The 18,112-nt window shown below is 41.5% G+C and overlaps 1 protein-coding gene across 4 annotated transcripts in view; it reads left to right on the forward strand.

Annotated features, from left to right (window-relative positions):
• LOC134348675 (protein mono-ADP-ribosyltransferase PARP15-like) overlaps window positions 1-17,798 on the forward strand; it is a 40,813-nt gene extending 23,015 nt beyond the window's left edge. For 3 of the 4 annotated variants that reach the window (XM_063052445.1, XM_063052446.1, XM_063052447.1), the window contains 4 exons: window positions 257-658; window positions 5,865-6,010; window positions 12,737-12,914; window positions 13,480-17,798. In XM_063052445.1, the coding sequence (XP_062908515.1) occupies window positions 619-658; window positions 5,865-6,010; window positions 12,737-12,914; window positions 13,480-13,766 (651 nt within the window). In that variant the 5' untranslated portion in view covers window positions 257-618 and the 3' untranslated portion in view covers window positions 13,767-17,798. Of the gene's footprint in view, window positions 1-119; window positions 659-5,864; window positions 6,011-12,736; window positions 12,915-13,479 lie in introns of those variants that run through there. The other variant, XM_063052444.1, reaches the window with a different exon arrangement.
• The last annotated feature ends 314 nt before the right edge of the window (window positions 17,799-18,112 follow it).

The raw sequence follows: 18,112 nt of genomic DNA on the forward strand, positions 1-18,112 counted from the left end.
TCAGCGAGGCAGTCTTGCAATCTACGTCAGATTTCACCGATATACAGTGCCACACTGGGAGCACTGGATACAGTAGATGACCATAACAGACCAGCAGATTCCTTGATTTAAAGTTACCAAGTGTTTTGACGGAGTGAACATAGAGAGATTTCATCCAAGATGAGTGTAGATGTTACAATGATTTTCAATTTCTATTCTGTGTCTCTGCATACAGTGCTTTTATGTAATTCTGTGAATTTTTTTCTGCTAATGTCAGATGCAATTACATCAGTGTTTTGGGGGGAACAGAAGAAAAAAAATGCAGTCTCCTTCATTGAAGAAAATATTGAATTCAAAGATGGGATAGAGACAGCTCATTTTGAGATCTGTGGAAACAATGAGCAAACTATTGAAAGTACTATATCCTTCATAAAAAGTACGGTTTCAAAAGATCAGAGTGAAGAAGTTATTATCAATGATTTCTTATTTAAATTCTCTGAAAATGAACATGAAGAATTACATCGTCTTCAGAAAAGTCTTCAAATCTCTTTGGAACTACAACGCAGCCAATCTGGAGCTCAGATAAAAATCTGTGGTATCACAAAGGATGTTCTGAAGGCCTCTACAAAAATTCACAGGATGATTGAAGACGTCAGAAGAAATGAATTTGAAAAAGGAGGTGAGGAACTTGTCAAAACTTTATTTGAATGGCAGTTTCAAGTTAACAGTCAATTCACAACATTTGACAGTGCGACAAACCTGATACTGGAAAAGGCGTTCACTGAACAAAAGGCTGAAATTGCTTTAACATTTTGCTATCAGCTATGTGTCGTGGATTTGAACAAGTGTACTGTAAGGGTCAATGGAAGTGAGATGAATTTGAAAAGGATTTTGAAAGCTGAAAGTAAATTTTTCATTGTATTTAATTTGTACCTTTCTTTTCATTCATACTCATAGCGTGCCCAGCTGAGAATGAGACATGTTGGCCCATCTATTTTGTGACAAATTGTTACTCTGCCAAATCCCATCACCTATATCTGGACCGTAGCCCTCCATACTCCTCCCATCCATGTACTTTTCCAAAGTTCAAAGTAACTTTCATTATCAGAATACAAATGTCATCACATCCAACCCTGAGATTCTTTTATTCCTGCGGGCATACTCAGCAAACCTGTAGAACAGTGACTGTAACAGAATCAATGAAAGATCAACCAGAGTGCAGAAGACAACAAACTGCAGATGCAAACATAAATAATTAGCAACAAATAACGAGAACTTGAAATAACATCTCCTAAAAGTGAGATCATTGGATGTGGGAACATCTCAATGGATGGGCCAGTGAGTGTAGTTATCCCCTTGTGTTCAAGAGCCTGATGGCTGAGGGGTACTCAGAGAGTGGTAGCAGTGTGGAACGAGCTTCCGGCAGAAGTGGTAGAGGCAGGTTCGATATGTAAAATTGGATAGTTATATGGACAGGAAAAGAATGGAGGGTTATGGGCTGAGTGCAGGTCGGTGGGACTAGGTGAGAGTAAGCAATTGGCATGGACTAGAAGGACCAAGATGGCCTGTTTCTGTGCTGTAATTGTTATATGGTTATATGGGTAGTAACTGTTCTTGAAACTGGTGGTGCGAGTCCTGAGCTCTTGCACCTGCTTCCTGATGGCAGTAGTGCGAAAAGAGCATGGCGTAGGTGGTGAGGATCTCTGATAGATTCTGCTTTCCTATGACAGCATTTCATGTTGTATTCTTAACTATTGCAATACATCCCCCACTTCCACTAGCAGCTTATTCCACACTCACATTGCCTTTGAGTGAAGAGGTTTCCCTTAAATATTTCAACTTTCACCCTTAACCTATTACAGTACCTCTATCCTAGCCTCATCCAACCTGTGTTAAAAGCCTGCAAGCATTTACCCTATTCATCCTCATTATGTGGCAGGGAGGAGATAGGTCTCTACCAAAGAAGGTGTTAGACACTCCTTCCCTCCACCACCCTGCAACTCACCCTGAGGCAAGGTGTAGCACATGCTTAGCTCCCCTCCCCCCAGTCAGGGTCACGTGAAGCCATGTGAGCAGGTGGTGGATGGTTGTAGAGCCCCTGATGCATATCACATCCTGGATTTGCAACCACAGACGCCAGGCAATCTCTGAAGAACATTGAGAATGGCTGGGGTCAGTCATCTTGTAAAGACACTGCCCTGAAGAAGGCAATGGCAAACCACTTCTGTAGGGAAAAAATTGCTAAGAACAATTATGATTATGAAAAGACCATGATTGCCTTTGTCATACAACAATGCACTTAGGTGACAAACTTGACATGAACCCCTACCATCCATGTACCTATCCAAACTTCTCTTAAACGTTGAAAAATCGAGCTTGCACACATCGCTTGTGCTGGTAGCTCATTCCGCACACTCACGACCCTCTGACTGAAGAAGTTTCTTCTCATGTTCCCCTTAAACTTTTCACCTTTCACCTTTAACCCATGACCTCTGGTTATAGTCCCACCCAACTTCAGTAGAAAAAGCCTGCTTGCATTCACCCTATTTATACCTCTCATAATTATGTTGAGCTCTTTCAAATCTCCTCTCAGTCTTCTACATTCTAAGGAATATAGTCCTAACCTATTCAATCTTTCCTCCATACCCAGAAACACCCTTATATATTTTCTCTGTATTCTTTCAACCCGGTTTACATCTTTCCTGTTGGTAGGTGATCAAAACTGCACACAGTACTCCAAATTTGACCTCACCAGTGTCTTGTGCAACTTCAGCATAACATCCCAACTCCTGTACTCAATGCTCAAAAAAAATCAGCCGAATAAATATTAATGGGGGCTAAGGAGATGCCAGATGAACTAAATGAGTATCTTGCATTGGTCTTCGCTGTGGAGACACCAGCAGTGTGCCAAGTACTGAAGGGTGCGAAGGAAGAAAGTAAGTGGAGGGGAAAGGGAGAAGGTGCTCAATATGCTGAAAGACCTAAGGGTACACAAGTCACCCAGACCAGATGAACTGCACCCTAGTGTTCTGAAAGAGGTTGCGGTAGAGATTGTGGAGGTATTAGTAATGATCTTTCAAGAATCACTGGACTCTGGCGTGATTCCAGAGGACTGGAAAAATGTTCTTTAAGAAAGGAAGGAGGCATCATATGGGAAATTATAGACCAGATAGCCTGACCTCAGTGTTTGAGAAGATGTTGGAGTCAATTGTTATGGATGAGGTTATGGAGTACTTGGTGACACAGGACAAGATAGGACAAAGTTGGCATGGTTTCCTTAAGGGAAAATCTGCCTGACAAACCTTTTGGAATTGTTTGAGGAGATTACAAGTAGGATAGATAAAGGGGATGCAGTAGATGTATATTTGGACTTCCAGAAGGCTTTTGACAAGGTGCCACACATGAGGCTGCTTACCAAGTTAGGAGCCCGTACTATTACTGGGAAGTCACTAGCATAGTTGGAGAATTGGCTGGTAGGAGGCAGCGAGTGGGAATAGAAGGATCTTTTTCTGGTTGACTGCCAGTGACGTGGTATTCTGCAGGGATCGATGTTGGGACTGCTTTTTTATGCTGTATATCAAAGATATAGTGATAGAATAGATGGCTTTGATGCCAAGTTTGCAGATGATACAAAGATTGGTGGAGGGGCAGGTAGAGTTGAGGAAACAGGAAGGTTGCAGAAAGACTTAGATTTGGAGAATAGGCAGGAAAGTGGCAAATGAAATACAATGTTGGAAAATTGATGGTCATGTACTTTGGTAGAAGAAATAAATGTGCAGACTATTTTCTAAATGGGGAGAAAATCCAGAGATACAAAGGGACTTGGTAGTCCTTTTGCTGAACACCCTAAAGGTAAACTTGCAGGTTGAGTCAGTGGTGAGGAAGGCAAATGCAATGTTAGCATTCATTTCAAGAGGTCTAGAATACAAGAGCAGGAATATGATGCTGATGAGGCCTCACATTGAGTATTGTGAACAATTTTGGGCTCCTTATCTTAGAAAAGATGTGTTGGCATTGAAGAGGGTCCAGAGTAGATTCATAAGAATGATTCCAGGAATAAAAGGATTATCATATGAGGAACGTTTGATGGCTCTGGGCCTAGACTCGCTGGAACTTAGAAGGGTGAGGGGAGATCTCATTGAAACCTTTCAAATGTTGAAAGGTCTAGACATAGTAGAGGTGGAAAGGATGTTTCCCATGGTGGGGGAGTCTAGGACAAGAGGGCATTACCTCAAGATAGAGAGGCATCCATTTAAAACAGAGATGCAGAGGGTGGTGAATTTGTGGCACTTCCTACCACAGGCAGCTGTGGAGGCCAGGTCATTGAATATACTTAAGGCAGAGATTGATAGGTTCTTGATTGGCCATGGCATCAAAGGTTATGGGGGAGGAAGTCAGAGAGTGGGGCTAAGGAGGGGGAGAAAAGGATCAGCCATGATTGAATGGTGGAGCAGACTTGATTTTCCAGATGGTCTAATTCTACTCCGATGTTTGATGGTCTAAAGCTCTAATATATGAAAGCCAATATGTCCAAAGCTCTCTTTCCAACCCTACCAACCTGTGATGCAGTTTCTGTATTCCCAGATCCATTTTTTCTACCGCCCTCCTCATTCTTCTCACCATTCATTGGTTTGCCCTGCCAAATGCAACACATTTGTCTGGATTAAATCCCACCTGCCATTCTTCCAGCTGTTCTGAATCATGTGCAAGAAATCATGCATCAGTCATGTCCGTATTTTTCCTCTGTCTCTGGATGTTGCCCTGTTTATTTCAATGGAATTAACTTCAGGTATAATTATGGCATTTTTAACAATACAGTACTCATGTGGGGTAACTTTCAGTGACAGTTCCTGAACTGAGAAATATTTTGTGCAGATTGTTATACCTGGTGAGTTTTACAAGGAGTGATGACTCAAAAAGGCAGCATCCATCGTTACGGACCCCCATCACCCAGGACATGCCCTCTTCTTGCTGCTACCATCAGGGAAGAGGTACAGAAGCCTGAAGGCACACAGTCAGTGATTCAGGAACAGCTTCTTCCTCTCTGCTATCTGATTTCTGAATGGACATTTAACCCATGAACACTATTCCTCACTATTTATTTCCTCTTTTTGCACAAATTTAACTTATACTTTTGTACTGTACTGCTGCTGCACAAATGGAAAGAGAAAGAAGTGGAAATTATCTCTGGTCTAAAATGTTTATCACTGATCATCTAAAACCCACATTTGACTAACAACTTCTTCTCACTACAACCATCGGCCAATATATACAGAAACCTTAGAGTCCACACCACACGGTTCAGGAACAGTTATTACCCTACATCAATCAGGCTCCAGAACCATTGTGGATAACTTCATTAAGCAATACTCTGAACTAATTCTATGACCTACAAACTGTCCTTTAAACAACTCATGCTTTCAGTATTTTTTATTTGCTCAGTTTTTCTTTTTTTGCACACTTTTTCAGATAGTTTTTCATAAAATGTTATTCTATTATTTTCCTGTAAGTGCTGACAAGAAAATGAACCTCAGGCTCTTGAACCAAAGAGGGTAACTTCGCTCAACTTCATTGAAGTGTTCCCACAACCATTGGACTCACTTTCAAGGACTCTTCATCTCATGTTCTCTATATTTATTGTGTATTTATGTATTATTATTTTGTCTTTCTTTTTTGTGTTTGCATTTTCTCCTCTTCCACACTCTGGTTGTACACCCTAGTTGGACAGTCTTTCATTGAATCTGTTATAATTATTATTTTACAGATTTATTGAGTAAGTCTGCAAGAAAATGAATCCCAACTGTGTACTGTAACATACATGTACGTTGATAGTACATTAACTTTGAACAAAGGTAATAATAATGATTTATTTGATATATCTGCAGGAACACTAACTGATAGCCTACCAACACATTGGGATGACATGCAAAATTTACAAAGTAAATCTGTGGAGCTCCAACAGAATTCCAAAGAATATCAGGATGTAGCACAATCATTCAAAGCAACTGTTGCGCAGCGTCAGATTGTAAAGGTATGTCAAATTAATTATCATGAGCCCATTTGTACTTCATAACCTTGTAACTTAACAAGGAGAGATCTAATATGTTTTCAGCGTATCAAAGCGGTTGGGCTTGGGTCTGAGAATGAGAAACAACCCAAGGCTTGCCTGATTTAAGCCCCAGGCCAGATTGAAAAGGTCAGTGTGTTGGGGCTGGAGGTGAGGGATGAGCCTGTGTTCAGCTCACTACTCCACCAGGTTTACTCATCTCTGTGCTCAGCTGAGGCTGTGGCCTGAAACTAACGAGCTCCTAGATCGGCTGTGACTGGCTTCATGGCTGTGGAATCACTTTAGTGAACTTCACTTCTGGGTATCATTTGTTTACTTTTATTGTTTGCACGATTTCTTTCTTTTCTGCAGAATGAGTGTTTAATGGTGTTTTGTTTAACGAGTTCCATTGGGTTTCTTTGATTTGTGGCTGCCTGTCCCAATAGAGTCATAGAAAGGCACAGTACAGAAACAGGCCTTCAACCCCCCCCACCCCCAAAACAATTTAAGCTGCCTACTCCCATTGACCTTGCACAAGGAGCATAGCCCGCCATACCCCTACCATCCATGTACCTATCCAAACTTCGTTTAAACATTAACATTGAGCTCACATGCACCACTTGTGCTGGCAACTCATACAACACTCTCACAACCTTCTGAGAGAAGAAGTTTCCTCTCAGTTTCCCCTTAAATGTTTCACCTTTTACCCTTAACCCATGACCTCTGATTGTATCTTCACCCAACCTCAGTGGAAAAAGTCTGCTTGCATTTAACCTATCTATACCTCTCATAATATTGTATACCTTGATCAAATCTCCCCTCAATCTTCTGTGTTCCAAGGGATAAAGCCCACACTGATTCAATCTTTCCTTATAACTCAGGTCCTGGCAACATCCTTGCAAATTTTCTCTGTACTCTTTCAATCTTATTTACATATTGCTTCAACCAACACACATCAAAGTTGCTGGTGAACGCAGCAGGCCAGGCAGCATCTATAGGAAGAGGCGCAGTCGACGTTTCAGGCCGAGACCCTTCGTCAGGACTAACTGAAGGAAGAGTTCTGACGAAGGGTCTCGGCCTGAAACGTCGACTGCGCCTCTTCCTATAGATGCTGCCTGGCCTGCTGCGTTCACCAGCAACTTTGATGTGTGTTGCTTGAATTTCCAGCATCTGCAGAATTCCTGTTGTTTACATATTGCTTGTAGGTATTTGACCAAAACTGCACACAATACTCCAAATTAGGCCTCACGAACATCTTATGCGACTTCAACATAGCATATTAATAATAAGTACTTTATTGATTCCAAATGGAAAATTATTTTGTTACAGTAGCAACATTTAAAATGCAGCAATAATAAATAATGAATATAATATTAACTAATAATAAAGTACAGAATAATAATATACACAATAATTTACCAATGTGCAATGATAATGAACAAAATAACAAAGCAGAGACTATTGTACTATGATGTGTGTTCTTCTGTCACACAGTGATTGACTGTTATATGTACTTACTGCATTTGGTAGGAAAGATTTTCTGTAACGATCCTTGTGACAGCAGAGCTGAATGAGTCTGTTTGAAAGGGTGATCTGCTGCTTATTCTGTAGGTCATGGAGAAAATCTGCCTTATTGTCCATAATGGATAACAGTTTGTTTAGTGATCTCCTCTCCATCACTGATTCAGAAGAGTCCAAGTTGTAGCCAAGGATGGATCCAGCCATTTTTATGAGTTTATTTAGTCTTTTTGCATCACCAGCACTGCTGCGGCTCCCCCAACATAAAGCAGCAAATAAAGACTGCACTCACTACAACAGACGGATGAAAGATCTCCAACACCCTGCTGCACATATTGAAGGATCTCAGCTTCCTTAGAAAACAGAGTCTGCTCATCCCCTTCTCGTAAATAGCCTTGGTGTTGGTTTTCCAGTCGAGTCTGTTGTCAAAGTGAACACCCAAGTATTTGTACTCCTCCACCACCGCAATATCTTCTCCCAGAATAGATACAGGACTTGTCACAGTACTGTTCCTCCTAAAATCAATCACCATGTCCCTGGTTTTGACCACAATCAGGAGCAGGTGATTCCTCCTGCTCCACTCCACAAACTTGTCCACCAGTCCCCTGTACTCCAACTCCTGCTCATCTCTGCTACACTTAACTACTGCAGAGTCATCAGAGAACTTCTGCAAGTGACAAGACGCAGATTTGTACTGAAAGTCTGAGGTGTACATTGTGGAGACAGGACAGTCCCTGGTGGTGCTCCAGTGCCACTCTCCACCATCTCAGACGGAGAACCACTCCGCTGTACAAACTGAGGTCTATCTGTCAGGTAGTCAGTAATCCAGGAGATAGTGGATTTGTTTACACCCATCCTTTGCAGCTTCACTCCTTGCTCAGAAGAAGTGGCTGGATTGTATTGAAGGCACAAGAGAAATCAAAAAAGTGATTCTCACAATGCCACCAGCATCATCCAGGTGGGAGTGAGCTCTCTGCAACAGGTAGACGATGGCCTCATCACTCCCACATCAGGTTGGTAGGCAAGCTGTAGAGGGTCCAATGAAGATCTCATCTGCGGTCTATGGTAAGTCAGGACCAGCCTCTTCAGTATCTTCATTACATGACATGTGAGGGCAATTGGTCTGTAGTCAGTAAGTCCAGATGAAGTCACCTTCTTGGGTACAGGAAACAAGCAGTAAGTCTTTCATAGCACCATATATTTTCCTGACTCAGACTCAGACTGTAAAGATGCTGCAAAATACCAGACTGCTGGTTCGCACGGGCCTTCAGTACCCTGAGCTGATACCATCGGGTCCAGCAGACTTGCCTTGATGTAGTCTCTCCAGCTGTCTCTTACCCTGACCTGCAGTCGGTCAGGTGGGGGAGGGTGGTCATCCCCATGGAGGCAGGAGACTCCAAAGTTGGGGGGTTCGCAACACAAGTACTCACCAGAGGGGAGGGAGGGATGGAGGGAACAGGCTTTGGGGGCAGGGAAGGTGTGTGTTTTGGGCAGGTGGGGGAGGGGACAGCAGGAGGTCCCATGCTGAACCTGTTGAAAAACAACAATTCATTGGCCCTATCCATGCAGCTCTCAATCTTCCTTTCCTTAACCTCGAAGCCAGTGATCTGCTCCATGCCCGACCACACATCCCTTATTCTATTCTGCTGGAGCTTGTACTCCAGCTTCCTCTTGTAGGATTCTTTGCACTCCCTCAGCCTCACCCTCAGTTCACTCTGTACTCAGTACTTGTCTGTATTCAGATCTGAAGGCTTTCTTCTCATATTCAAAAGTTCTTTCAGGTCACTGCTGATTCAGGGCTTGCAGCGTACAGTCTGTGGTGTTCTCACAGAATTTGATGTAGTCTGTGATACAATCAGTCATTTTGTTAATATCCTCCCTGTGTGGTGCACATAACACATCCTAGTCCGTCCTCTCAAAGCACTCCTGCAGTGCCTCATGAACATCCTGAGTCCACCTCTTTACAATCCTTGTTGACCCAGGCTGCCGCTGGACAAGAGGCACGTACCTGGGTGTCAGCAGGACCGGCTTGTGATCAGATCTGTCGAGTGGGGGAAGGACAGTGGCACTGTCTGCGTCCTTTACACTCACGTACAGAATGTCCACTGTTCTGTTGTCTTGTGTAGGGCAGTGGCACTTCTGCATCATTTACGTTCGCAAACAGAAGGTCCAGTGTTTTTCTGTTCCGTGTAGGGCAGCTGACATATTGGTAAAACCTTGGTATTGTTGCCTCGAGAGAAACATGATCAAAATCCCCAGTAACAGCCACAAATGTATTGGGATATTGAGTCTGTACTCTAGCAACAGTCGAAAGAATAGCAACACACGCTAGATTTACGTCAGCCGAAGGTTGAATGTAAACAACAGCTAAAACGGTAGTTGAGAATTCTCGAGGCAAATAATATGATCGTATCCCAATGGCGAAGAGCTCGGTCCAGTCTACATAAATGTTCCTTTACGGTAACATGTCGCGATTACACCACCTTTTATTCACAAAAACTACAATCCCTCTTCTCGCCTTCTTACCGCTCAGTGTAACATCTCTGTCCACTCAGACAGTCTTTTAGCCGGGCATGGGTAGCGTAGTGGTCCAGAAATGTGCATGTAGTCAGGTCTCAGTTAAGCACAAAACTCTGCATTCCCAGTATTCCCTCTGGGTCTTAATCAGTGCACCAAGTTCCACCATCGTATTTCCCAAGGACCTCACGTTTCTCATGGTGATCATGGTGATAGAAGGTTTATAGTTCCTCCTCAGCCTTAGCCTCCTCTCCTGACCTTCAGCTTCGGCATAACCTCCTAAGCTCCTGTGAGATCTCAGACCACACTCTGGGCACTGGCATCGGTTTGCATAGTTCAATCAGCTGGTCTCTGGAATAAACACAACCTTCACTCAACCTTCCCTCCAAATGCAAGGTTCCCATCACTAATGGTCACTAACATCTTATACAACTTCAGCATCTCATCTTCTCTACTCAGTACATTGATAAATGAAGGCCAATGCCAAAGGCTTTCTTGACAACCCTAACTACCTGTGACACCACGTCAATGAATTATGGACCTGTATTCCCAGATTCCTTTGTCCTACTGTTCACTATATAAGACCTACCCTGGTTGGGCCAACCAAAGTGCAATGTCTCACACTTGTCTGCACTAAATTCCATCTGCCATTTTTCAGCCTATTTTTCCAGCTGCTCTAGATCCCTCTGCAGGCCATGATTGTTTTCCTTGCTGTCCACGACACCCACGATCTTGGTGTCATCTGCAAATATGCTGGTCCAGTTAACCACACCATCATCCAGATCATTGATACAGATGACAAACAACAATGGACCCAGCACTGATCCCTGCAGCACTCCACTAGTCACAGGCCTCCAGTCAGAGAGGCAACCATCTAATAGCACTCTCTGGCTTCTCCCACAAAGCCAATGTCTAATCCAGTTTACTATCTCATCTTGAACACCAAGCAACTGAACCTTTTTGACCAAGTTCCCATGTGGGACCTTGTTAAATACCTTTTTAAAGTCCATGTAGACAACTTCCACTGCCTTGCCTTCATCCATTTTCCTGGTAACTTCTAAAAACTTTAAGATTGTTAAGACATGACCTACCATGGACAAAGATACACTGTTTCACAAATGCCTATCACTGCCTAATTTTTTCTAGTGTTCATACTTACCCAGAGTGTGTGCATATCAGGACCTCACTCATTATTAGCATATGATGCCTGTTGTTTTCTTGTCACATTTATGTGAAATCTTTGGTAGTATCCATACTCTGTTACAGTATAGTGACCATTTATCTTAATTGGACATGTACTAGCTACAGTCGTCTACATTATTAAATCAGGTTTAATTATCATTCAAACCGTACATGGATACAGTCAAAGTGAGACAGCTTTCCTCTGGGGCCAAGGTGCATAGTATACATTCAAAATAGTGAGAGAAGAGAAAACACAAATTATTGCACAAGAAAACGCATGTATAGTCCAGGACCCTGAGCGACATGCAAATTGATGGTACAGCTCCTGGCAATCCAGGTGTGGTTCAGGATCCTCATTTCTGCCTCTAAAGTACGGAGCCCAGTTGTCTTTGGTCTCTTGCATGTCCTCCACCCATCAGGGGTCCAGTGTAGTGCTGTCTTGATGATGGAGTTAGCCTCTCCTCTCATCACGTGCCCAATCGATCTCCAACAGTTCCTCATGATGATTGTGTCCGTCACCTCTTGATGACACTGAAGGAGTAGGGCATGGTTGGAGATGTTGGAAACCACTTTTTTAATAACATTTTATAAGATTCATACTTCTTAACAAACTCGTACTTTTCACAGTATGTGGTGGTTCATCCCCACTTGGCAGAAAATGGTATAGCAGCTAAAATTAACAGTTTATCACCTTTCTCGTTTTTCATTGGCTAAGTATTAGCGCATTATCCACATTATGTAATTGTTTTAATTATGTAGGCTATTAGCTAGTTTATTCTCTATCTAACAAATTTTCTATAAAAGCAATGGATTTTTCGGAGAAACCATCTTGGCCTCTTGGCTTCTTTATTCCTTTGTCTCCTCATTAAAACAGCTCTTAGCATCGATTCTCAGCTCTTTATTTAGTTTGCTTAGTATTTGCATGTTTGTACTCTAAAATAATCTGAAATCTTATAATTAAGAATGCTTGTCATTCCTGACTCCTGAAAGAATCCTAAGGATCGGAAAATAAATGGAGATCCAACAGTGATCTTTCTTGACCAGAAAATACAGAGGGTCTTCCAGAGGCTCATGGTGTGGAATGACAACAGTATGGCAAGGTCGCCTACTGTCATGTGCCAGCACTCTGACTCGTACAAGAGTGTGGGCAGAGCACAGCTCTGCTACTGCTTTACCCTGGTGTGGATGCAGTATTTGGTTGATCTTCATATATTAACATCAATAAGCATTCAGACTATCCTAGCACAAACCTTGTATCCTAAGCACTAAATACAGATTCTTACCACCAGTCAAGCAAAGTATACAGTATATACTTAAGATGCTTTCTACATAAATGATTGTAAGAGAATTTGGAAAGTTTCTAAGAAATGCAGGTGCTGGAAATCAGCATTTCATGTGATAGGAACAGCATCCCATGTAATAGAAGGTAAGTTTGTTTGAGATTATTTTTGTTGAAACTATAAGCACAATTGACCAAGGAAATTGTGTTAACAGATTGAAAGACTTCAAAACCCATGTCTTTGGAAAAATTATATGATTAAAAAACAGCAGTTTGATAACAAAAATCCACGTGGAACTAATAATGAGAGGAATTTATTCCATGGAACTGCACCAGATGCACTCAGTTTAATCAGTCGTCATGGATTCAACCGGAGCTATGCTGGAAGGAATGGTATGCAATGAAATTTTAATCAAAAGGGCAAATTGCAACTCTGGAAATTGGAATATGGAGAGTATTGGTGAAGGAATAGTCAAAAGGGAAAGAAAATATGTTCTGATGTTTATATTTAACCAGAAATGTATTATTATTTAGTTTGGAAGTATTTATCATTATTTTAATCAGCAAAATTCTGTAATCTTTTAGATAATTCCTTTCTTTAAGCTGTAAAATACAATGGTTTGTAAACTAGATTGCAGGAATAAAATGCAAAATGCTTTTCATCTGAGGCACATCACCCTGATTTTAAAATAGTAAGATATTGCTTTCACTCAGCATAGGACCACAATGTGCACAAACCACTTAATCATCGCAGAAATTAAACACCAGCTCCTCTGCTCCAAATCTTCCAGTTTCCATTTTTCAAATCATATTTTTAAAAAGTCTTTACAATTGCTTAATCTTGGAATGTTGGAAGCAAGTGTTTCTGGTTTGTTTCCTTAAAATGATTAGCTTGTTTTCTGTTTGATAAGTGGAAATAGTATTGCTCAATTAAGCAATGTTTAACTTTCTTTTGTAGCCACAATGTATGGGAATGGCACCTATTTTGCCGTAAATGCAAGCTATTCTGCTCACAACACTTACTCAAAACCTGACGCGAATGGAATGAAGTACATGTATCGTGCCCGAGTACTAACTGGAATCTACTGTCGAGGACAGGGTGGAATGGTCGCACCCCCTTCAAAAAGTCCAAGTGATCCAACAGACTTGTATGACAGTGTTGTGGATAACACAGCAACTCCTTCCATGTTCATTATTTTCAATGACATTCAAGCTTACCCAGAATATTTAATTACTTTCAAATAACTAAATTATTTCAGATATGAAAACATCATATTGGAATTTAATTTTTCTCTAATTCTTTCATTGAATTCCACTGTTGAAATCATAGCTTTTCATTTTGGGGTCATAATGTTGAACAGCTACTGAAAAGGTTGAGTGTTTCTTGTCAAAGATACACTTTCAATTCCAGATACAGAGGGTAGTTGACTACATTGGTTGATATGAATACAATATCCCTAATGCTAACTTCTTATGATCTCTCTGCATAGATAGAAAGTGCATATCTGTTAGAAATGAATGTTGTAAATGATGAGCACACCTTAAATCAGACAAATATGTATATTACTCAGAGCACATATGATTATCTATCAACCAGGCCTGTGACCTAGTTACCGCAGAACTGAGAAGACAATAATGAGCCAACCACTTGGATGGGCTTAGAGTCATACAGATACAAATTAAACCAGATACAAATTAAACCAGATACACTTTGACATCTGGGAGATGGAGGGATCTCGGCTAAGTTTTGTCATCAGAGCCACATATGACCTCCTACGCATACCCCAGAACCTGAACCAGTGGTGGGGAGAAGACCCCGCTTGCTCTCTTTGTTAAGCACCTGGATCACTAAGGCACATTTTAACAGGATGCACCACGAGCCTCATCCAGGAACGGTACACTTGGCGGCATAACTACGATCTCAGACAGCTGGCATCAATCTTGGAACAGAGGCGAATCACCACAAATGCTCTCCCACAAACATCGGCAGGAAATGTCCACATCACACGGTTTGTACCAGCAGGCCATCCTCCAGAGCACCAGATAACATCTAAAGATATAAGCATTCTGCAGGTTGCTCGGGATTGGAAAATGGACGTGGACTTGGAAAAAAAGCTTGTGTTTTCCCCAGACATTGCGGCTACAACACTCCGGCCAGACATGGCCCTGTGGTCCACAACAGCCAAGCTGGCATATGTTGTGGAATTGGTAGTACCATGGGAACATGGTGTCGAAGAAGCTTATGAGAGGAAAAAGATCAAGTACTCTGAACTGGCAACTGAAGCTGCCCAGAATGGCTGGAAGACCAAGATTTTCCCTGTAGAAGTGGGATGCAGGGGATTCATTGCTACATCTACCACCAGTCTATTGAAGAAGATGGGGGTGAGGGGTCACTCCCCTCCAACAAGCAATCAAGTCCTTGTCAAATGCAGCAGAAGAAAGCAGCAATTGGATTTGGATTAAAAGGAAAGACAACAACTGGGCTGCAAGATGAAGATAGGAGGGTATGGAACTGAGGGGGTTGTATCTGGGACGCCAGGTAGCACCATTGAACCCTCTGGAGACGTCGTGGGCTTATCAATGAAACGTCAAAGAAGGAGGGTGCCCACCTGATGACCCCGATGATGTACCTACCCTCTCTCCTTGTCACCACTCCAAGCCCACTGCCAACATTGAGAGTGCCAACTTACCATAGGGATCGAAACATCAAGTCCTAGTAGCTCTACTAATCTACTCTACATGCAATCTGCCAGTTTCACAGCTACTATTTCTGATTGAAGTTTTTTATTAAAGACATATTTAATCATTTGAATTGAAATTTATCAACTGTCATGCTATGATTCGTTTAAAGTAAAAAGCACATGGAAAGGTGACTTACTGAGGATAGAGAAAACAAAGGCAGATCTGGATTTTCCACTAAACAACAAGGGAGTTCTTCAGAGAATCAATCCCATAACATCTCACACCAGCCTGTCTGGCGTCTTGTACTGCCAAATTGAGGCCAGATGTCAATTAGAGGAATAGCACCTCGTATTCCATCTTGGTAATCTCCAAATGATGGCATGAACATCAATTTCTCCAGCTTCTGGTAACCACTCCTATCTGCCTCAGCCTTTTGTTTTCCCATTCTCACTGGCCGCGTTACCTCTTCTCTTTATCCTGCCTTTTCAATCTGCCATTATATACACATTCCTCCCTTCAGTTCTTCACTCACTTCCTTCCCTTTATTCCACGGTCCACCACCCTTTCCATCTTCAGCCCTTTGTCACTTCCAAGCTTATTACATTGTTCCTAGTCCCTTCACCACCTGCCTATCTTCTGCCTCTCTACTGGATTTACCTATTACATGCCAGCTCTCAGTCCACCCCCTCCCTCCACCCTTCTGTTCTGGCTTCTCCCCTGTTTCTTTCCAGTCCTGAATCTGTAGATGCTGTCTGACCTGCAGTGCCTACTGCATTTTCTGAGTTGCTCCAGATTTCCAGCAGCTACACAGTATTCTTACATCACCACATTAGACTTGTTGATTCAGCCGCTGCTGTCTTGAGACTTCAAAAAACAACCTTGTATCTTTAACAGAAGGGTGTTGAACCTCAATCTGTGCCCCTTTTCTGTTCTCTTCCTTGATAAAAATTCACTCTTGGAAATTGCCAAGCCTATTGTGACCATTGCTTCAATCTGCCCATTTTCAATGTTTTTTTAGATTTATCCATTAACCAGTTGATTTTCCATAGCGTTCTAAAAATGAAAAGGGGAAATTTTTATCATACTAAATTCTTTAAATGATTCATTAATAGGTAATTTTTTTGATTTACTATCTTAACCCAGAAAATAAACAACTGTGTATTTTCTTATAACTACGTGCACTTTGTTTAAACAGCAATTATTAATCCTTGATGGATGCTTGAATTAATTTATTTGAGTGCGTGCCTTACTGTGTATAAATTTCAAGAAACTTGGTAAAACAGTGCAAATATAATCAGTTGTCAATTCAAACATCTCTATTAAACATTACAATTAGGCTGCTTGTGCTTCCCAGTTAAGCTTCAGATTATCCTGGGCAAAAAAAAGTTCCACTTGCTTCTAAGTTTTTTGGTCTTAATTATTCAAAATAGTGCTCAAGGCTTCATGCTTCTTGGCTGGAAGGATTGAATTGGGCACAACTTTTTTTTTCCTCAGCCATCTACAGTAAATTTTCTGGCTGAGTTGGGGAAATGTTCTGAATTGCATTAGTAATAATTTATTACTCAGGTAAGTTTATTGATATTTAACTATATACATGTATATAACATATATAACCATATAATATATGTAGAAACAAGACAATGTTTCTCCGAACCAGGGTGTAATGCATAATAGAACACATAACACACAATAAATTATGGAAGTTTCAAAGTACTTTTATTATCAAAGAATTTATAAATTATGAAGATAATGATGTTTAAAGAGGTGGCATTATCTCTACCAAAGTATGAACTTAAACTGCCAGATCAGAGAAATTGTAAAGATTTTGGTCATTTGATTCCACAGCTAAGTGTTTCCTGTTTTCCCTGGACACCATCAGTTGCTGCTTCATCATTCTCTCTCTCTCCCAGATAATCTTTCTTACTGGTGCTCTCTAAATTACCTTGTGATATACCTTGCAGTCGAATGCATACATCCTCCTGATCATTATCTGAGTAGGTGTGAATAAGTAAAGTACCATTATGAAGCAGTGAAATTCATCCCACAAATCAGAATATACAATTGGGAAATAATAGAAGGCAATAAAATTAATTGGAACGTGTGATTACGACAAACAGTTTGTACTGTTTGCAGTTGTGTCCAGTGCTCCTATTGCAGCCTGCTCTACATTAGTGAGACCTGTCATAAAGTGGGGAAATGCCCCATCGAGCACCTCCATTCCATCCACCAAAAGAGGAATTCCTGGTGGCTAAACATTTTAATTTCCATTCCCATTCCCAATCTGTAGTTGTGAACTTCACGATTCAGGACATTTACAAAGACAGATGTGTAAAAAGGGCCTGAAGGATTATTGGGGACCTGAGTCACCCCAACCACAATCAATTCCAGTTGCTACCATCCGGGAAATGGTACCACAGCAAAAAAACCAGCATCAACAGGCTCTGGGACAGCTCCTTCCACCAGGCCATCAGACTGATTAATTCATGCTGATTTGAGTGTATTTGTATGTTACATTTACTATTCTACTTATTATAAATCACTATGATTGCAAATTGCAGATTTAGACAGAGACGTAAAGATTTTTACTCATGTATGTGAAGGATGTAAGAAATAAAGTCAATTCAATTTTGTGCTGAGACGAGGCCACCCTCAGGGTGGAGGAGCAACACTTTATATTCCGTCAGTGCGTCCTCCAGCCTGATGACTTGAATATTGATTTCTCCTTCTGATTTAAGAAAGTCCTTTCCCCCTCTCCTCTTCTTCTCTTCCCCACTCTGACTTCTTACCTCTATTTGCCTGCCTGTCATCCCTGCGTCCACTCCTCCTCCTCGTTGTCCTATGGTCCACCCTCCTGTCCTATCAAATTCCTTCCTCTCCAGCCCTTTACCTTTCCTACTCACCTGGCTTCA

The sequence above is a fragment of the Mobula hypostoma genome, chromosome 6, assembly GCF_963921235.1.
Source record: "Mobula hypostoma chromosome 6, sMobHyp1.1, whole genome shotgun sequence".
NCBI classification, from domain to species: domain Eukaryota; kingdom Metazoa; phylum Chordata; class Chondrichthyes; order Myliobatiformes; family Myliobatidae; genus Mobula; species Mobula hypostoma.